This window comes from Stegostoma tigrinum, chromosome 27 (assembly GCF_030684315.1).
Source record: "Stegostoma tigrinum isolate sSteTig4 chromosome 27, sSteTig4.hap1, whole genome shotgun sequence".
NCBI classification, from domain to species: domain Eukaryota; kingdom Metazoa; phylum Chordata; class Chondrichthyes; order Orectolobiformes; family Stegostomatidae; genus Stegostoma; species Stegostoma tigrinum.
This window is the reverse complement of record NC_081380.1, coordinates 43,118,454-43,141,585: the sequence shown is the minus strand read 5'-3', so window position 1 is coordinate 43,141,585 and position 23,132 is coordinate 43,118,454. Positions and strand designations below refer to the sequence as shown.

Genomic DNA, 23,132 nt, shown 5'->3' with positions numbered 1-23,132 from the left:
GTACTGTGTGCAGTTCTGGTTGCCACATTACCAAAAGGACGTGGATGCTTTGGAGAGGGTGCACAGGAGGTTCACCAGGATGTTGCCTGGTATGGAGGGTGCTAGCTATGAAGAGAGGTTGAGTAGATTAGGATTATTTTCATTAGAAAGACGGAGATTGAGGGAGGACCTGATTGAGGTCTAGAAAATCATGAGGGGTATAGACAGGGTGGATAGCAAAAAGCTTTTTCCCCCCGCCAGAGTGGGGGACTCAATTACTAGGGGTCATGAGTTCAAAAAGTGAGGGGAGGAAAGTTTAAGGGAGATATGCATGGAAAGTTCTTTACACAGAGGGTGGTGGGTGCCTGGAACGCGTTGCCAGCGGAGGTGGTAGACGCAGACACGTTAGCATCTTTTAAGATATATTTGGACAGGTACATGGATGGGCAGGGAGCAAATGGACACAGACCGTTAGAAAACAGATGACAGGTTAGACAGAGGATCTCGATCGGCACAGGCTTGGAGGGCCGAAGGGCCTGTTCCTGTGCTGTAGGTTTCTTTGTTCTTTGTTTCACCTAGATTTCTTGAGTGAAGTGCTTGTGGTGAAAATTACAGTAAAAATAGTAGTAGAGACGTTCAACTTTATTCTACAAAGTATGGATTATCATTTTTTTGTGGTATTGTTAATCTGCACATCTTTTAGTCCTCATGCCCGAAAACTTAAAAAGCAACCTAAACACCTAGGATTTTTTTTAATAAGCTGAGGAAAACTGACCCGTAAATACGCCAAGTTTGCACCCTTCAGGAAAAATTTCACTTGCTCTGAATGAGCCAAAACAGATCTAAAAGCAAAGTTATTCTTTTCCCCCCGCAAAGGGTCAACCTCAGCGTACCTCCTGTTTGAGCATAAGGTAAAAAACTTCACTTTCAGGTCCATGTGGGTTAATCAAAGTTTTCTCTTCTACCACAAAGGGCCTAAACGGACCTGAACGGATCCAAACAGACTGTACTGGAGCCAAAACTGAACACATGCTTTGTCCGAAAGCCAGTTGGTCCCTGACCAGAAACCATGATCTCAGCCGGATTCAGGTATCAATGAAAGCAACAGGTGATTAAATATGGTTTATAACACTGCTCTTATAGAGTAATGATCATCCTTATAATCTGTAGGTGTTTCACATTCAAAAGTAGTAAGTGAAAAGCCCAAAAAAAAAACTTACCATAAGATCCCCGACCAGCCAATTTGTGGAACTGCTGCCAAGTGAGAGGCCCCTGCACATGCTGGATACTCTCCCATGATCTAACAGCTCGTTTTTTCTGAATGGCATCTTGCAAAACAGGCTGAAGGGACAGAAGAAGGCGCAGAAGATCTTGCGAACACAGCATGCTGACATCCACAGCTGGAGAAACAAAAACCAGAAGTTTACTGCTTGATAACAAGATAGTTATAAATATGAGTTGGCTTATATGCAATATTTTAAAATAATTATTTCTTTAAGTTTCAATTTATGCTAAAAACTACAGTTGTTGAAATCAAGAGACAAACACAAAAGTCCTAATAGCACGTATGATAATTTGTTCTCTTTTTGTGTAATTTTACTTCAAGACCAAAGTGAACAGAGGCAAATTCTGAAACAGAATCAGTTGGTTTCCTGATTATGGCATTAACAAATTCAAGAAATTACTGTGTGACCAGATGCTGCTTTGGGAATGAAAAGGAGCAAAAACCTAAGTAGAAAGCTAACTGCAGTGGGAGGATCCTAGCCTCTTGTGTGACAGGTAATTCAACAGACTCAGAACCTGCGAGTGTGGAAATAAATCTGGCACTTTATCAATGATTCCATTTGACAGTTTAGAACAGATCATAAGTATTGAAACAAGCTTCTGAGAATATAGCACAAGCCACGTTACTGTGTATGTTAGACAACTGCAAAAGATGGAGAGTTCAAGACAAGAACAGCAGGAGGTTTACAGACTGAATACAGCTCAGTGCTGCAGCTTTAATGATGCCAGAGATCACTGAACTACTTAAAGTCAGAAAAGGGAGTCCCTGTGCCATCGGAACTGTTATGACAGAAGTGACAGGAGGACTGTAGGCAGAGACATTGTCAATTCTAACCAATTTCTGGTGACTTCACATGGAATATGGCAAATGCAACTACAAAGTCAAATAAGTGAACAGGAAGAGGACAATCCAATATAATGGGGACCAAGCTAGAAAGATTGAGATCATAAGTGATGCCACAGCTGTTTACGAAGTAATTCAAGTAAATACCTGAAAAACATGTTGCATGATTACTTAAATGTCAAACTTCATCTTTTTTTAATTTAAAATAGCATACAATTCAACGGTATACTGGCACTTAATGATTTGCCACAGGGCTTTTAAGAAATATGAAATCTTGCCCAACATCTTTTTTTCCCATTGGCATAACAGGGATTACCTACTTTTAAAGGTTAGGTTACTGGTCTCAACATGGGTTGTAACACATGTCTGTCTGTTATTTTAATGCAGTAAAAAAATCTGTTTATTTTGACACACATCAACAATCCTTCCATACATGAAAGGATGAGTGATAGAGAACATGTTAAGCACCCATCAGCTAACAATTTAATTTTAATTTCCAGAATCCGAGCCCAAAACTAGAGGGAATAGGTTTAAGATGAGAAGGAAAAGTTAAAAAGATCCTGAGGGACAACCTTTTCACACCGTGGGTGGTGCAAATGTGGAAGGAAATGCCAGAGCAAGTGGTAGAGGCAGGTACAATTATATCACCTAAAAACATCTGGACAGGGACATGGGTAGAAAAGATTTAGAGGGATATGGGCCAAACACAGACAATGAGACTAGTTCAATTTAGGAAAAACTGGACATGATGGGCCAAAAGGGCCTGTTTCCGTGCTGTGTGACTCCATGACTTTATTCAAACTTCAGGTATGAAGTAAGCAGTATTTTGCATGTTATAAATTAATAGTTGTTCACTCAGCTAACACAGGACATCTAAGAAAAAAAGAGGCTACAAAAAGCATTCTATCACGCAGGCATTCAGCATCATAATTAAACAGTCACCACATTCTGAAACATTAAATCACCATTTAAATGGCATAGATCAGTTTCTTCTGGTGAAATGTCAAAGGCAGGCATAATGGAAGAAATATTGTTCGTAGATCACTTCTTCTAAACACATTTTGAAGTGCCCTAACCAAACATGATTCCTCAAATGTCACCTGGTTACGTACCTCATTCAGTGCCAATTAAGACACTCACCTTGGCACAAAATTGGCTGCCAGGTTTCTACAAAAGCAATGCCCACATTTTACAAGCAATACATTGACAAAGTATTTTAGGACATCCCCAAAATGAAAGTTACCTATTACACACACACACACACACACACACACACACACACACACACACACACACACACACACACTAGCATTCGGAGTAGTTCTGAACAACATTAAAAAATGGGCTAAGAGTTCGTCGTAAGCAAAAGGATGGGGTGACATATTATAATAGCAAAAACAATGAAGCAATGGGCACCACTTTTTAACAACTAAAAGGTCAGGGTATAGTGGATATGAAGTGCTCCCACTGATAGGTGGGCTGAGAATCAGAGGGTGCAGATGAAGGATTAATGGCAAAAGACCAAACAATTGCATGAAGAACAACTGCTTTTTAAAGAAGCAGGTGGTCAAAATCTTAAATGTATTGTACAAAAAAAGTATAGTGGTGATAAATTCATTTGAAACCCGGTGACTGAATCTAAGATTTTAAAAAATGTATGGTTCTACTGAATGTGCAGGCATGTGAAACAACTAGCTGGTTTGGTCTTGCAGAGAGACCACACAGACATGAAGGGCTGGACAGTATCCTGTGCTGTAACCATTCTACAAACTAATGTAAGGAAATATGTTAGTTTAAATGAAACAGAAAAATGTTAAAAAGTTTTATATAAAATAAATAAAACACTTTTTGGCTGGAGGAGCAAGGTAAATTGGAAGCTACGGCTAAAGAGAATAATCACTTCCGTCAATATGCTAGGAATTCATATTATTTGAGTGGCCTGGGGTAGATGCATGCAAATTCTCATTTAAGTATGCATATCAGAATGAGTGCAACTACATAAATAATTATTTCTAATTAAAGGATTCAAAATAGCTCCAACTAGCTGTTACCCATACAGTGAGGGAATAAAGAATTACTGTAGTCTTTTTATTGAGCAATGTCTGCCACACTTGTCGAGTGTTGAAAACATATGTGCAACCAGGCTTGATATAGTTCGATAATGATTCAAGTGGCATTCAGAAACAAGTCCAAAGCTGGTGCTACTTCAAAGACAAAAATCTTCAATGCTAGAACATAATATTTCTGAATAGCTTCTCTGATATTACGAAGAAAATTATTCAAGGGAAAGAAATTATCAATTTTAAACATTGTTTTTAAAGAGCAGGAGCACTTTTGTAGATGAATTTTAAATCAAAATCCTAGAAAATTTTTGAACTTTCTACTTATCAATTTTTTTTAAAAAACCAAACACCAGAACTATAACAGGGAAAAAATTGCAATTAGTGCAAGATTATTAATCTCATTAAGAAGAAAAACCACCATAATTGCTAACTTAAAGCTTCTGGTCCATTTCTACGAGTAACTCACCATTTCTTCTTGACCAATGATGTAAACAAGAGTTCTTCACAAGTGCTTCATCAAGCTTCCCACCCGACATATTGTCCATAAACTGATATCCCTGCTCCAAAGCAATGTAACATTCCCTGTAGTAGTCTCTATCCTCCACACGTACCGGTGGCCCCACTGTTTGTAATTTTGCCACTACTGAAGGATCCACTGATTTTAATGAGGAGAAGGGGTTAGTGCACTGGTCCTGAAGTAGCAATATTAACTCGTCAGGCACTTTTTCTGTCTCCTTTGTGCCTCCTTCCCCCTGCTCAACAGACACGTTCCTGAGGTCCTCTAATCGCTTTTCAGCCTCACTGCTACAGTCTGTGTTTCGCCCAATAATATCCAATTCGTCTTCCAAAAAGAGCCCGGAGTTGTTTCCAAACCTTCGGTTCATCACAGCACTGAATCCACACGTGCATGGGTTCTGAGACTCTTTGGTAGGGTCTGGGATGTACAATCCAGCATCAGCTCCTTTGATGTTCATGTTACAGACACAGATGCAGCAGCTGTCAAAACTGCAATCTTTAAAGAGATTCATGATGGAATCAGATAGGATTAGGTTCACATAAAGACTGTGCGCTTCAGGAATGGATTGCACTGTTGCAGGTTCTACTGAATTCAGTGGGCGGCAGGTTGAAGGTGTGGAAGCAGGTGAATATAAATCAGAGTTCTCATACTTCACAGAGCCCTGAACACTGGCTGGACCCCCACATCCGCGAGGAGTGCGTGGGGTCCTTGGGGTCCTTGGAGTTGGAGCAGAGATGCGTGGAGTGGCAGGAGATGGAAGAACACCAGCACCATTACTTGGAGGAGCACTGTTTGACACTCCAAATGGGGTATGCGTTTGTGGTGTGCAGGTCTGTATGTAATCCTGATCCATACCACTTCCAACACTCGGAATATTTCTAGACAATAAAGTAGGTTATTCATTAATCTCAAAATAAAGAATACTGAAGTATATACCAAAATTCAATTTGACGTTACATTGCTAAAATAGTTATATTGCTGTGGTTTTCCTATTCCTATGATAACTGCTACACTGGCAGACAGTATTATATTTCCACCATGCTTAGATTCATTATTAATAGGTTTCATCAAACAAAACTTTACATTCGTTTTTTGAGGAAATGGACAACTATTAAATTCCACAGCTAAATATACACTGGTTGCTGCCACTTATTTTGAAAGATCCAAATAATAAACAGCTGTAGCATTAGCACAAGCAGCTGAGTGTTGTAAAATATTCAGTGTTACAAGTACACTGAACACATCAGCCCCTGCTCTGCAAAAGTTACAGATCTAAACTCTAACTGACAATAATGTCTATTCATAATATCGACTGCACCAACTGTCCTACATAACAGTTCAGAGCCAATGGCACTATTATGATCAATACCAGTTGGGAACAGAGGCTGTCAGCAAGAAAGTTAGGAATGAGGAGTTCTGGCAAACAGAACAGAAGCATAACTGTTGCTTTCTCTGCAGAAACTGTCAGAGCTGCTAAGTGTTTCCAGCACTGTTTTTATTCCGAAATAATCCTGCTCTCTTGTTGCCCTGAATTTTCCCCACTTCAAAATGTTGATACAACTTTCCCTTGAAGGCTGCAACTACTCCCAGCAGCAAAACACAGCACAGCAGATCCCGAATCTCAAACCTCACTCCTCGGCATTTTAAACTCGTGATCTCATCAATATTGACATTGCAGCCAGAGAAAATAATCTTCCCCTATGAGAATAAGTTAATGTCAAAAACCTATTACATCTCTTCTTGATCCACTGGAATCAATATGCTTGATTTCTTTTATATGATTGAGTTCAGTTATTGCTAAATGCCTGCACCCATGCTCCGAAACTGCGAATCAAACTTACATATCACGGATATACGGCATGGGAGGTACAGGAGGAAGCAGGTCCAACTTGCCCACAGTCCACGAAGGACGATATTCTTCTGGGAGTTTTACAGGAGGCAGACACTGGCTTGGTAAGATTTTCAGTGGTGCAAACATAGTACACCCCATGTACCCTTGGCACTTCTCGGGTTTATAAACATAAGAAAAGTCCTGAGGATGTTAAAAAAGACAACTTTCTATCAGGTTTTATCAGAGGTGAATAACAATACTTTAGCCATAGACAGCCTTCAGCGGACATCAGTCCACGTTTTCTCAGTTCCTCCATAAATAAAAGACAAGTACATCACAGGCACAGGCCCTTTGGTCCTCCAAGCCTGTGCTGATCATCATGCCCTGACTAAACTAAAAAAAACAAACGTTCTGCCCTTATTCGGTCCATGTCCCTCTTATTCCCTCCCTATTCATGTAAACTTCCAGATGCCTCAAATGTCACCAACGTGCCTGTTTCCACCACCTTTTTCTGGCAATGTGTCCCAGGATCCTACAAATCTCCCATCTTGGGATCTTTTTATTTTTAAGTAATACATAATAAGTTACATAACATAAAATATTGAAACAAAAAAATTGCATTTATCAAAGGCATATCACTAAAGTCTTTGAGTGTATGAGTGCATGGCATATCAGTCCATACAATCATTTAAATGCATTAAGTTCATCATACCAGAATCTACTGATAACTTTGGGTTTAGCAAAGAAACTTTTAAAATAGTACTGGAAGTTACAGACTAAGTTTTGTCACCTTAATCTCTGAAGGTTTCGGACTCCCCATTCCCTCTTCCACTTCAATCTTGAAATGATTCAGACTTGTTGCAGTAAAATGGTGGCCATCCAGAGTCATTCCTGGGGTGTTGTCCAGGCCTCCAAACTCTTTGCAGTTAATATTCATTGGAGAGTAGCCTGGGCCATGCTGCTCCAAGGATGGAGGTGTGGGAAACATCTGCTGCAGATCTGCAGAACCTACACGAAAGAACTAGTTTTAGAACAAGTTTAGGGATTGGTGGCATGGTTAAAAACTTTCAGGACTGCAGATAATAACACTAAGCTCAAAACAAAAGTTAACTGAAGACAATAAATTACTAACACTATGGTCACCTATTGGCAATTTTGAGTGAACAGTTTAACTAGCTATCCGGGGTCCTCTTGTGGCACAGCGCTGGGCGTCCTTACCTCTGGATCAGGAACATAGAACAGTACAGCACAGTAAAAGCCCGTCAGCCCACGATGTTATGCCAAACTTTTACCCTAATCCAAAAGTCTATTTAATCTCCACCCCTCCTTTATACTATCATCCATATGCCTATCCAATAGCCGCTTAAACGCCCCTAATAAGGCCAATTCCACTACCCTCTCCAGCAACGCATTACGCACCCCAACCACTCGGAGTAAAAACCTACCTCTGACATCTCCCCTATATCTACCTCTACTCGTTTTAAATCTATGCCCCCTCATAATAGCTACCTCCACCCTAGGATAACGTCTCTGGCTGTCCACTATCTATACCTCTGATCATTTTGTAATCTCTATCAAGTCGCCTCTCATCCTTCATCATTCTAACGAGAAAAGCCCTAGCTCTCTCAACCTTTCCTTGTAATACCTTCCTCTCCATTCCAGGCAACATCCTGGTAAATCTCCTCTGCACCTTTTCCAACACTTCCACATCTTTCTGTAATGAGGCAACCAGAACTGGACACAATACTCCAAAATACGCCAAATCAGGATTTTGTATAGCTGGAGCACAGCTTCACGGCTCTTGAACTCAATCCCTCTGTTAATGAAAGCTAACACACCATAAGCCTTCTTAACTGGCAGCTTTCAGAGAACTGTGGACATGAACCCCAAGATCACTCTGCTCCTCCACACTGCCAAGAATCCTTCCATTAACCCTGAATTCTGCTTTCAAGTCTATCCTTCCAAAATGAATCACCTCACACTTTTCAGCGTTAAACTCCATCTGTCACTCCTCAGCCCATCTCAGCACCTTATCAATATCTCTTTGTAACCTAGAACCAGCCCTCAGCACTGTCCACAACACGACCCACCTTCGTATCATCCATGAACTTACTAATCCACCCTTCCACTCCTTCATCCAAATTGTTTACAAAAATCACAAACAGAAGAGGGCCCAGCACAGATCCTAGTGGTACATCACCTCAACTGAGCGCCATGTTGGATATTTTCCATCCACTACCACCCTTTGTCTTCCAAGGCTCAGTCAATTCTGAATCCAATCTGCCACATTTCTCCCTTTCCCACACCTCCTTACCTTCTGCATGAGCCTACCTTATCAAAACTCCTCACTTAAATCCATGTATACCACATCCACTGCTCTACCTTCATCTATGTGTTTGGTCACCTCTTCATAGAAGTCACTAAGGTTTGTGAGGTATGATCTACGCCTCACAAATCCATGCGGGCTATCACGAATCAAACTACACCTTTCCAAGAAATCATAAATCCGATCTCTCAGAGCCTTTCCAATAGTTTCCACCAACTAAAGACTAAATGACCTGTAATTTCCGGGGTTATCCTTATTCCTTTTTTTGAACAATGGAATGACATTTGCCTCCCTCCAATCTTCCAGCACTATACCCATGGACAGTAAGGACGAAAAGATCATCGCCAAAGGCCCTGCGATCTCTTCCCTCACTTCCCATAGAATCCTTGGATATATCCCAACAGGTCCAGGGAACTTATCTATCTTCCCCTTCAAGATTCCTAGCACATCTTCCTTACTAACGGCGACCTCCTCTAGCCTACCAGCCTATTTCACACCATTCTCCTTTACAACTAGGTCCCTCTCAGTTGTGAAAACCAAAGACAGTAAGGACCTGTCCATGCACAAATTCCCTTTACAATCCTTCACTGGCCCTACCCTTTCTCTGGTCATTCTCTTATTCCTCACGTATGTGTAAAAAGCCTTGGAGTTTTCCTTGATCTTATCTGCCAAGGTTTCTCATGCCATTTCTAGTTCTCCTAAGCCCTTTCTTCAACTCCTTCCTGGATAATCTGTATCCCTCTTGAGACTTTACCTTGTTTCTAAAACTTTACATGAGCATCCTTCTTCCTCTTAACCAGTCAATCAAACTCTCTCGAGAACCAAGGCTCCCTCATTCGACAGCATCTTCCCTGCCTGCTAGGGACAAACACATCGAGCATACGCACTAGGCATTCTTCAAACAGTCTCCACATTTCTATAGTACTTTTCTCTGACAGCATCGTTCCTATTTTCTGTTACCCAGTTCTTGCCTAACAGAATTGTAATCACCCTTCTCCCAATTATAAACCTTACCTTGCCGTATGCACCTATCCTTTTCCATGAGTACTGTAAAAGTAACAGAGTTATGATCACAACTGCCAAAATGCTCTCCTCCCAATAGGTCGAACACTTGGCCCAGTTCATTGCTAAGCGCCAAATCCAAAGTGGCCTCTCCTTACGTTCTATCTACAAACTGTGTCAGGAATCCTTCCTGAACGCACTGAACAGAGACACTCGGGTTCAATTCCCACCTGCTCCAGAGGCAACATCTCTGAATAGGTTGATTAGAAAAATAGGTTAAATAAAATATTTAAATAACTATTGAACCACACTTCAACATTTCTATGCATATAATTTGTTCTCAAGTCCATTCCACTATTCTTTAGTCAGCCTCTGGGAGGTTCTTCAGAGGTTTGATGCTCGAGGAAGAATACGCTACGCTATTAATCTGTATAGCGAATTATGCAACTTACATGACAATTGGGATACTCAACATTCTACGTATAAGTCAATTAATTACATAAAAACAGCCCCCCTCAATCATCACAAAACAGAACACAAATAATTTCTCAGAAATGCTACGGAACTAAGGGTATCGTAAGAGGGCAAAACTGAAGAAAATCCGTACTGGTAGGAAAAAAATGGTTAGAGAAATTAATTGGGTTCAAGGCTGACAAATACCCAGGGCCTGATAATTTGCATCCCACAGCATTAAAGGGAAGGTGTTCCTGGAAATACTGTGTCCATTCGTGGTCATTTTCCAAAATCTACAGCAGTTCTACAGATTAAAAGGGTGGTAAATGTTTTAAAAAAGTTAAAAAAGGAGAGAAACAACAGAATTACAGGCCAATTACCCCAACATCAGTAGTGGAGAAATGTAGTAACAGAATTCAACAAAAGTCAGCATGGGCTTATGATAGGGACATCATGCTTAACCGATCTACTAGAGATTTGTTTCAGGATATAACCAGTAGAATACATTGGTGGTGTATTCAGATTTCAAGAATGCTTTTGTTAAGGGGTTAATAGAAGATGATAATGGGCAAAATAAAGTGCACAGAATTGCGGTGATATTCTGACATTGATTGAGAATTGGATGACAGAAGTGTGTGTAAATAGATGGGTCTTTTTGTTTCCCAAGTAGCAGGCAGTGACTAATGGTTTAGTACAGGGATCAGTGCTTGGGTGCCAGCTATTCATGATATAGGTAAATGACTTGGATGAGGGGACCAAATGCAACATTTCCAAGTTGACGACATAAAGTTAGGTTCGATTGAGAGTTGTGAGGAGGATGTAGAGAGGATTCAGGGCTGTTTAGACAAGTTGGCCATATCAGCAAACATGACAGATGCATTAAGTTATACACTTTGATGTGAAAAACAGAAAGGCAGAGTATTAATTAAATGGTGATATATTGGGAAATGTGGATGTACACCAGTCGATGATAGCAGACAGGCAGATACATCAAATGACGAGGAAGGCAAATTGTATTTTAGTCTTCAATGCAAGAAGATTTGAATTCAGAAGTTGGCATCTCTTATTGCAATTATATAGGGTCTTGGTCAAACCACACCTGGAATACTGTGTGCAGCTTTGATCTCTCTTGCCAAGAGGAGAACGATACACTTGTCACAGTGTACAGCAAAGGTTCACTATGCTGATATCAGGAATGGGAGGATGGTCCTATGAGGCAAGATTGGTTCAACAGAGCCTGTTCACTACAATTCAGAATGAGATGGGATCAGATTGAAACATGTAAAATTCTAACAGGGCAATACAGGCTAAATGCAGGGAGGATATGTGCCCTTGTTGGGGAGTCTAGAACTCGGGGGTCACAGTCTCATGATACAAAGTACGCCATTCAGGACTGAGATGAGGAAACAATTAGATCAAGCTGTGAAATTTATTACCACAGTCGACTAGGGAGCCCAGGTCACCGAGAATATTCGAGAAAGAGTCTAATAATTTTCGTAAGTACCAAAGGCATCAAGGGAAACTGAGAGAAAGTGGGAATCTGGCATTGAGACAGAAGAAGTCATTATCATTCTGAATGGTGAAGCAGACTCGAAAAAACTAGGATCAGGAATTAGTTTTATGTTTCCATCAGCTGAAAACACAAAAAAAAGCAATACCTCCAACAAGTACTATACAATACTCCCAGCTTTTTTAAACCAAATATGGATTAGACTTGCAATAAAAGTATTTCACAATTTTAGATTATAGTTACAGCTCCACTTTCGATTATCAACAGAAAGGTACGAAGATTTTTTTTTGATTAAGAAGTACACAACTTTCATAAAAAGGATGACAAACAAAATGGACATTATATTATTCTCAAGATTTTGTTTTGACATAGTTTTGCTTACTTATACAAGGGAACGTGTCAAAAGGCCCAGCCTTCGTATCCCTGTTGCCGATTTTTTCATCCGATCCAACATGTGCACTTCGAGAACCAGGCTGCTGAACAAAAATAATTAGATAAACATCAATTTTTCTTTCCACATCCCAAAATTAAAACTGCTCGCAAGAGATGCATAAAATTTCAGACTGATTTGCTCACGTGTAAAGTAAAATGTAAAGTAAAATGGGTCATTGCCTGTCATTTGGGCGGCTCATGTTACTTGCCACTTGTCACCCCAAGCTTGGATACTGTCCAGATCTTGTTGCATTTGGATATGGACTGCTTCAGTATCGGAAGAGTCACAAATGGTGTTGAACATTGGCGAACATCCCCATTTCTATCCTTATGATGGAGGGGAGGTAGTTTTGAAACAGCTGAAGACAGTTGGGCTTGAGACACTACCCCGAAAAACTCCTTTAGAGGTGTCGTGGAGTTGAGGTAACTGACCAACAACCAGGACCAGCTTCCTACGTGTCAGGTATGACTCTAACCATCAGAGAGTTTGCTTCCTGATACCCACTAATTCCAGTTTTGCTAGGGCTCCTCGATACCACACTTGGTTGAATGCAGCCTTGATTTCTAGGGCTGTCGCGCTCACCTCACCTCTGGAATTCAGCTCTTTTGCCATTGTTTGAACAAGGCTGTGACGAGGTCACGAGCCAAGTGGCCCTAGAGTGTCACTGAGCAGGTGCTGCTTGATAACCCCTTCCACCACTTTACTGATGATCTAGAGTAGAATGACGGGGTAGTAATTGGCTGGGCTGGATTTGTCCTGCTTTTTATGTACAGAACATACTTGGGCAATTTTCCACATTACTGGGTAGATATCAGTGTTGTAACTGCACTGGAAGAGCTTGGCTATGGGAGCTGCAAATTCTGGAATACAGGCCTTCAGTTCCAATGCCATAATGCTGACAGAGCCGTAGCCTTTGCAGTATCCAGAGTCTACAATCATTTCTTGATATCATGTGGAGTGAATAAAATTGGCTGAAGACTAGTATCTGTAATGCTGGGGATCACTAAAGGAGCAGAGAAGCAGGGTGGGGGAAGGAATCAGTTTGAGGTGCACAAAGATCTGTGGAGCACAGACAAGGATGATAGAGAGAAATGTTTCTCCTTGGAGGGGTTAATAACTGAGAGGCAGAGATTTAAGTTAAGGAGCAAGAGGTTTAGAGCATTAGAGGGGCTGTGAGGGGGAAAAAATAATCACCCAGAGGGTGCAGATTTCTAGAACTAATCACCTAAGAGAGTGATAGAGGTAGGAACCCTCCGGACATTTAAGAACTATTCAGATGAACACATGAAATGTCATAGCACACAAGGATATGGGCAAAGTGCTAGAAAATGGGATTAGAATAGATGAATAGTTGATGACCAGTACAGACACAATGGGCCTCTTTCTATGCTGTAATAACTATGACTCTAAGGAATACGACCAGCCATGAGGTTTCAGATCATGAATGCAATTCTATTGCTGCTGATGGTCCAGAGTACTTCCTGGATAGCCAGTCCTGAGTTGCTTGGTCAATACTGTCATAGATAGACGCATTGGCGGCAGGCAAAATGGGGAGGATGACATCAAGTGTTTTTTCTCTTGTCCTTTCACCACCTGTAACAGATCCAGTCTAGCAACTATGTTCGTTAGGACTCAACCAGATCACAGTCCAAACCCTCAACCATAACCATCTATAAAGGACAAAGACAGCAGCTACATGAGAACACCACCACTTGCAAGTTCCCGTCCAAACCATTCACGGGCCTAGAAACCTAATGGCATTTCTACGGTGCTGCTGGGCCAAACTCCTAGAATCCCTCCCTCCCACCCACCCAGGGTTTATCCCCTTCTTGCACTCCTCCATCCTCGCCAGGATAGGTATTTGTTACCAGTCAAAATCGATTTTCTTAAAACACCTGCCATTGTTCACGGACCATCTTTTCTGCTAAATTCCTTTCCGAGTCAATTCTGCGTCATTCCTTTATACTATTATTTAAATTTAAATTTTGCTTTTCAAGCAAAGTTTCTCACTTTCAAACAGTATACTAAATTCTACAACATTATGGCCACTGTTGGACAGAGAATACTTTACTCTGAAGTAATTTAAACATGCCTTAACAGACATTACATAGGTCCAACATAACCTGATCCCTAACATAAAAACAGATATTGCTGGAGAAAGTCAATGTCTGGCAGGAGCAATGCAGAGAAAACAGAGTTAATAACTTTGAGTCCAGTGACCTGTCTTCAGAACTGGGCTTGAAACATGAACTGTTTTTTTTCCTCCATAAATGCTGCCAGACCTGCTATGTTTCTCTAGCAAGAGAATAAAATGTGAGGCTGGATGAACACAGCAGGCCAAGCAGCATCTCAGGAGCACAAAAGCTGACGTTTCAGGCCTAGACCCTTCATCAGAGAGGGGGATGGGGGGAGGGAACTGGAATAAATAGGGAGAGAGGGGGAGGCGGACCGAAGATGGAGAGTAAAGAAGATAGGTGGAGAGAGTGTAGGTGGGGAGGTAGGGAGGGGATAGGTCAGTCCAGGGAAGACGGACAGGTCAAGGAGGTGGGATGAGGTTAGTAGGTAGCTGGGGGTGCGGCTTGGGGTGGGAGGAAGGGATGGGTGAGAGGAAGAACCGGTTAGGGAGGCAGAGACAGGTTGGACTGGTTTTGGGATGCAGTGGGTGGGGGGGGGGGGGGGGGGGAAGAGCTGGGCTGGTTGTGTGGTGCAGTGAGGGGAGGGGATGAACTGGGCTGGTTTAGGGATGCAGTAGGGGAAGGGGAGATTTTGAAACTGGTGAAGTCCACATTGATACCATATGGCTGCAGGGTTCCCAGGCGGAATATGAGTTGCTGTTCCTGCAACCTTCGGGTGGCATCATTGTGGCAGTGCAGGAGGCCCATGATGGACATGTCATCAAGAGAATGGGAGGGGGAGTGGAAATGGTTTGCGACTGGGAGGTGCAGTTGTTTGTTGCGAACTGAGCGGAGGTGTTCTGCAAAGCGGTCTCCAAGCCTCCGCTTGGTTTCCCCAATGTAGAGGAAGCCGCACCGGGTACAGTGGATGCAGTATACCACATTGGCAGATGTGCAGGTGAACCTCTGCTTAATGTGGAATGTCATCTTGGGGCCTGGGATGGGGGTGAGGGAGGAGGTGTGGGGACAAGTGTAGCATTTCCTGCGGTTGCAGGGGAAGGTGCCGGGTGTGGTGGGGTTGGAGGGCAGTGTGGAGCGAACAAGGGAGTCACGGAGAGAGTGGTCTCTCCGGAAAGCAGACAGGGGAGGGGATGGAAAAATGTCTTGGGTGGTGGGGTCGGATTGTAAATGGCGGAAGTGTCGGAGGATAATGCGTTGTATCCGGAGGTTGGTAGGGTGGTGTGTGAGAACGAGGGGGATCCTCTTGGGGCGGTTGTGGCGGGGGCGGGGTGTGAGGGATGTGTCGCGGGAAATGCGGGAGACGCGGTCAAGGGTGTTCTCGATCACCGTGGGGGGAAGTTGCGGTCCTTAAAGAACTTGGACATCTGGGATGTGCGGGAGTGGAATGTCTTATCGTGGGAGCAGATGCGGCGGAGGCGGAGGAATTGGGAATAGGGGATGGAATTTTTGCAGGAGGGTGGGTGGGAGGAGGTGTATTCTAGGTAGCTGTGGGAGTCGGTGGGCTTAGCAATTTCTGTTTTTATTTCTGATTTCCAACATCTACAGTTGTTTTATAACCTGATCCCCAATTGGAACTGCAATATATTGTTCAAGGAAACTGTCCCAAAATACACTGAATTCTTCCTCTTGGCTATCTTGCCAATTTGATTTTCCCAATCTGATGAAGATTAACATCACCCATGACTAATATACTATCTATCTTTTTAACATACCCTCATTATTTCCTGATGTAATCTCTTTCGTACAGTCCACATATTATTAGAGGATCTAAACACCACTCCACTAGTGTATTTTACCCTTTATTAGTTCCTACCTTCATCCAAATGTATTCTAAATCTTCCAATACAGCATTATTTCTTGCCAACACACTTATTCTATTTAGCACCAAAACCTACCCATCATCCCTTCCTTCCTATCCTTTCAAAAAGTCATATACTCCTGAATATTTAGTTCTCAACTTCGATGTCTTTGTCACCATGTTGCAAAAGTGGCTAGACTTTACTCATTAATCTCTACTTGTGCCATTAATTTGTTTGTTTCAAATACAACATGCATTTAAGTATACAGCCATTAACTTCACCTTATGACAGTGCTCCCCTTTTATCTAATTTGCTGCTATATGTTTGTACACTCTGGGTATCATCTAAAATAGTTGCCCTGCAATGCCAACATATCCTTTTGCTTTAAAAAACCTACATTTCCTCTCTTCTTCCACACCGTTCCCCCACCTTAAATTAGTTTAAAGCTTTCTACCAAAAAAAGTCAAGAAAACAAACATTTTAAACTGGGTGAAATAATTTACCCCAAGTTCATCTTCATCATCAAACAGATTGTCAAGATCTTTGTATGAAACAACCAGATCAACTTCATTCATAAGACTCGTGGATGCAGTCCGACTGTGCGTGGGTGATCTTTGTCCATCTATAATTTAAAGGGAAAGAATCTATTAAAAATATTACATAACTATTTAATACTTTAGATTAGTTTAAATTTTGTTGTAATAAGCGCCAAGTACAATAGATTACCGTAAGCTGACTTGCATGTGAAAGAAAATTACCTAAATTATGTAATACTTCTAAACCACCTCACAGAATGTAGAATACCTTGGGAATCCTGGGGATGTTAGGAAACATTGTTCTAGACCCTACAAAAACTACTTTTAGTCTGTGATTATCTACGCTACCTTTATAAATTTCAAGACTTTTATTAAAACGCCTATAGTTCGTTTGTTGCAACATGCTTTGAAAGTGCTGTTAAAGTAGGGAGCTCCTCCATTTGGACAACATTCATCAGTTCTTCAAAACTACCTTTAATGTTTGCATTTTCAACAGTCTGCTCCACTGTTTCACCATCTTTCCTACAACCCCAAAAATATACCATTTGCTCTGTTAATGGGAACGTGATAGCCAAGTCATACTATCACTGGAATGTTAATCTCGAGTCCCAGGTAATAGCTCACTAATGTCCTTCAGGCAACTGCCATTGTTACTTGGTCTGGCCGACATGTGACACCAGACCACAGCGAACTGATTGACTTTTAACTGCCCTCCAGACAATTAGGGATGGGCAATAAATGTTCATGGCCAACAATGCTCTCATCATATGAACGGAATAATAAAAGAGAAATAATGGCTCAAGGTCCAAAATCAATGTCACTCCCTTGAAACAATTTCCAGCATATCCATTTTACCAACATGAAGGTGAGTATGCAGTTATACAGCCAAACTAAGATAAAATCGAGATACAACATTTTCTTCTCCAAATGGGTGAGATCACATTCCAAAATTAAACATTGTTTTGATGTGAAGACTGATACATTGACCTTTGTTAAATTTACAATTCAGAAATCGTCACCACAACGAGGTTCAAGTGTTTACACTGTTAAATTATCACCAAAAGCAGAATCATGGAAAGGCAAAGGGACTCAAATTTTAAACTTAACATCTCTTGAGAAATCAACAAACAGTAAATAAATGAGGCATAAGATCAGCATTTCGTCTTCTCCCTGGAGAGTCCCAACTATTGCAATTAGTCTTTACCCCCAAAACTCAGTTTCTCATGAGTACAAGGTGACTATTTTGAAAAATAAAATTCCTTCAGTTAGAATCAGACAACATTCAATTAACAGCTGCTCAAATTAAAATAAAAGAATAACAGTACCATTACCATATCAAAATAAAGGGAGGGTAGACTGCAAAAATGAAGGTATAATGTTCTAAAACTGGCAACATATAAGCAAATTCCCCCTCAGCACTTTTAAATTTGACACAAGCCTACGTACAACAAAACAGACACAGAAATTCTGATGAAGAGATGATTATGTCAAGTACACGTTTATCAGTAATTTTTAATATTATCACTACTTTGTAAATTCCTAGTTCTCAAAATACAAAACCGATATGTTCAAATACTCAACAGGATTAACCTTGTTTAGCACCATGCTGCTGCATAATACAGAGGCAGCATCTATGAAGAAAACTGCTCATCTAAGAAGGGAAGAAAGAAATTCTGACCAAAATGTTTCTGACAGATTTTTTTTTTGAAACGATAATGGGCAGCCTGAAGCATTTTTCATACGTTAATGATATTAAAAGAATGCTTCAATCAAATGAAACAGGCAGACAAAAACTTTTTCTGAAGAAGGGTCCCGACCCGAAACGGCAGGCTTTCCTGCTCCTCTGACGCTGCTTGGCCTGCTGCGTTCATCCAGCTTCTCACCATGTTGTTATCTCTTATACACAAGATACATACTTCCAAAAGTTATCTTTTTTCGCTCATCGAGATGATGGAGCAGAGAGCAAGGCACCTATCAACTATGTTCCATTCCAGAAATCCAGGTGATTAAGGATGGAAGTGGAAACGATCTGTGCATAATTCTACTTGAGAAATACACATTACAAACACACACTACTTAACCTAGCCATTCGTTTATCTGTTCTCATTTATAAGAATTCAGAAAAATTCCAGTTAATACCCATGACCGGTATACAATTATGTACAATTAATATACACTTAAATTATACCTGGTTTTGTTCCAGAATTAAATATCGACATGGCATCCTCTCCTTCTGCCGGCAACACTGAATGGGATATGCCAAGACTGTCATTGTCTCCCTGTAATACAGAAACCAAAATTTACATACATATTAATGCCTACCTAATGATGTTATTAGACTTGAGGAGTTTATGTTCAGAACTGAATTTGATAGATGAAGTGCAAAAACGCTAAGCTTTTCTTAGCTAATGTTAAAATAAATGACTGACACACATCTTATACATTCTGCAGTTCCCTTTAGAGAACTACAGGTTGAAGCTGAAGGAAGGTCAATTTTCAAAAGGAACGGTGCATGAAATGGAATTAAGAGATTGATCATGTGCAACCAAAAGTTAAGTAACAGCGTGTCTCTGCATTTTGAAAACGGCAACAAGGAAACAACCAGTCTTTCTTCTAGCACATCATGCCACAGCCTGAAAAAGCCCTTTCAACACAAGTAGTTTTTTACAAGCAGTGTCTCTTTTTAAAAAGTTCAAACCATACAATTTTCATTAACTGAATCTAAAGGTTAACTAATATTATAATAGACTAACAACAATAGTTCTCAAAACTCACTAACAACCTGTACATTTCACAATCCAACTTTGCAATTTAACCTTTTCTTTAATGTTCTAAAATCTTTTGCTAACTTTGCCAACACTTCAACCTACTGCCAGAAACACAGGCAGCCACAGGACAGCACAACTTTATATAGAATTATGGTCAAAATATTGTGTTTCTAATTCTAAATGCAATTCCATGTGCACTGGATTTCTGACAACTGCCACCAACCTAAAAAGTGGTATCCCTTCCCATGTCAAGTTCCTTCCCCTTATCATCCCTGGCTTCCTGAATTATATGGACTCTGCTCCTACAATGCATGCAGTTTAAAATTCTCACCCTCATGTTAATATCACCCCATAATTAACCATTTCTGGAGTCTTGCACATCTTCCTCTGTGATTCAAGCTATTTCAGCTTCATTTTTAGAAATGTCCATTTTAAGCCCATCTTCCTCTCTACCTCCAAATAATCGTCTAAGATAGAGAGACAGTAAGAACTGCAGATACTGGAGTCAGAGGTGGCACAGTGTGGAGCTGGAGCAACACAGCAGACAGGGCAGAATCAGGAGAGTAGGAAGACATTTCGGGTCAGGGCCCTTCTTCAGACTTTTTAAAATACACCTTTTTGGTTATCCTTCCTATTGCTGTGTACCCTGACTCAGCATCCATTTTTCCCCAATTATGCCATTGAACTGACATGACAATTTGCAACATTAAAATGGTACAATGTAAATTTAAGTTACTTTATTATAACAGGCTGGAAAGATTTCACAGATTTATGACTGAAGTCGACTTACATGTATATCAAATACTTCAAGAAAACAATAAACTTATTACTTCCTACGCTGCTTGTAGGATTTTTAGCATGCACAAACTGATCGCTAGTTTGACTATAAAATGTCAACGGCGTTATTTTACAAAAACCTTGAGTTGTTTAGTGCATTCTAGATTAGGGCTCTAGATTTTTTCAATTGAATTTTAATCCATTTGACAATCAGCCTCACAAAACCAATGACACATTTTAGAGACAATGAACAAAAACAGCAGCTGTTTTGATTCAGTGGCAGGCACAGGAATAACTGATAGGACCTGTCCTACGTGAGGTGCAACCACAACAGAACAAGTAATTTTTCCCAGTTATGAAGTGATGAGGTAGTACAATGCAGTAATTTGAACTCTAAATAGGAGAAAGTAGTAATTAGGTATTAATACAAATCTGTGCAATACAGATCTTAAAAATAAATTGAGGTGTTTTCTATAAATTGTGTTTTTGAAAGGGTCAATATTTATAAAGAAAATATTTCTTTCAAAACAAAAATGAAACTCTTGATCCAAAAAAGTCACTGAATAAACAGGAAATACCAGCAAAAGATATTTGCTTCAGAAATAAGATTGTCATATAAATAAAATCATTTCAGTTGCTTCACAATTTACTAGTAACAAAGAATGTTTTTTATGATAACGACAATGCAGAAAGAGGTCAAAACTTGAGCATGTTTCCGAATAAAAGCTAAAAAAGAGTGAGCCACTCTCAGGAAATTTAACAAATCTTGCCATTGGGTCGTGTCAGCATTGAAGGGGGAAAAAATGTACGGCATTTAAAAACACTCTGCCTTGATTTTGTAGCAAGATACCCAACTTTCAATCCATCACTCCAACTGGTTTCTTTTATTGACTGACAAATCCACAACCAACATTTCACCTCTGCATTTCTATATGTAGAAAACATCGTGAATTCTCTACACTTGAGAACAAAAAGAGTGTAATAATTTGATGATAATTCAGGCATATTGCTCTGTTACACAGCTAATACTGAATTTTAGCGGCCACGCTAATAAACAGTGCAACTAAACAGCCCTGAAATAATACTGATTGAAAAATATCTCAATTATAGTTCACCTTTTGTGAATGTTTTCTTCCAGGATCTCTCTCATTGCCTTGCTTGTCCTTCTTGTCAGGCAGGCTGAACTCTTCATCTCCATCATCAAATGCATATGGATCAATTTCTGACTTGGAATCTGCCTCTGTGCGAACACTCTTGTAGTACTGGTTTCTACTCTGGATGTAGCCCTGTACCTGCTCTTCTGAAATCTTCAATGGCTTGTTTGAGTGTACCACCAAGCTTGAAAGGAAAAAGGTTATTCAACTCAATTAGCAACAGTTAAGAACTGAAAGTTGCTTTGCCTTATTTAAGCACAAAAAGGTTATGAAGTTCCAATTTCCAGTCCAAATTTGTTCCATCTAACCTTGTTATACCAAATACAAAATTGAGACCTCATAAGATTTGGAATAATTTCTTGCATATATAATTGAAAATGCTGAAAAATTACATTTATCTGTTTTATCTAAAGGTGAGAATAAATATTTTGATTATATTATCACTTTAAAACGAACCAAAATAAAGAAAATTTTAAAAAACGATTGCAAGAATGGACTTTTTCTAGTTACTCTGAAGTTGTCCTTACCTTTGCTGCTGCAGTGTTTGAATTTAATGGTATTTGCAATATCAGACCACCATACAATTAGGTGGAAACATGAAGGTTATGATGCGTTCAAAATACAGCTGCTTTTTCTACAATGAGCATCACAAGAAAACAGCAACTAGAACAGTGTGTCACTGAGAAGGAGACTAATACAGCCAAATAGCAGGCAATATTTATGCCACGTATATTTGAGAGACTGCTCCAATACAGCTAAGTGACGAGCATTCATCACATACCTTATGTGAATCTTGTAGATGGTGAAAAGACTTTGTGGAACAGGTAAAACACCAGTTGTAAAGTAGCCAGCCTCTACTCTTTTGCAGGCATGGTATTGACCTTCCAGGCTTACTAGATCATTAGAACCCTGATGTTGTTCGTTATGTATTTAAAAGGCACAGAAAATTGTTAAGACTTTTTTTTGTTCAACAGTCAGTACCAAATATGTATAACGTGCATCTTGCCTGCCATTCATCAGTCCAAGCCTTAGTATTATCCAGGTTCTGCTGTATCCTGGTTTCAGCTGCTTCCTAATCAGAGATATTGTGGAAGTTTTGCAGACCAGCATTGTTACCAAATAATGTTACTTCCAGTTTTAACTTGGAGGAAAAGGCCATTGATGCACCTCTGCAAATGTGTTTTGGGGCTCATGCGGGTATATTGAGGTTTGACCTCCTACTTCAAGTTCATTTCAAATCCCTGCCAAGGTTATAAAGCAAAAACCAATTACATTAAGTGCACAACTATGTATTTTTCCCAACTCAGAATCAGATACAACTAGATTCTACTATAGATTGGGAATCCTTTAAGCAAAAACTTCAGAACCAAGTCTTAACGGATAAAGAATATTTTTGGTTTTCAGATACCTGATCCTTTAAGATCTTTTATTAAGCATCTTATAAGCCAAAGCAAAATATTCATTTAACAACTCAGTCTGTTGTAGCATGGGCTAACATTATCATTATCAAAATCCTTGTGGTATTTGTAAACTTTTTTCTCATGGTCTCTGCACTTATAATTCTTTGCCTCCATTTGTTGCTGCACTGACCACTTACATTTGCTTGCGTTCCCCTCGGGTCCCTCAGGGAACAAAAAAACCTGAATGCACACACACAGACTTGTAAGCATCTTGAATTTGAGCCTTAGGAAAAAAAAAATCCTTCACTTTAGGTCCATTTA

General features: G+C 40.2%; 1 protein-coding gene across 1 annotated transcript in view; it reads right to left on the bottom strand.

Annotated features, from left to right (window-relative positions):
* Positions 1-23,132, bottom strand: part of med13a (mediator complex subunit 13a) — a 204,798-nt gene that overhangs the window by 54,604 nt on the left and 127,062 nt on the right. Inside the window, 8 exon segments of the mRNA XM_059655412.1 lie at positions 1,200-1,379; positions 4,637-5,565; positions 6,529-6,719; positions 7,309-7,526; positions 12,192-12,285; positions 16,680-16,798; positions 18,901-18,991; positions 21,373-21,595. Of these exon segments, the coding sequence (XP_059511395.1) occupies positions 1,200-1,379; positions 4,637-5,565; positions 6,529-6,719; positions 7,309-7,526; positions 12,192-12,285; positions 16,680-16,798; positions 18,901-18,991; positions 21,373-21,595 (2,045 nt within the window).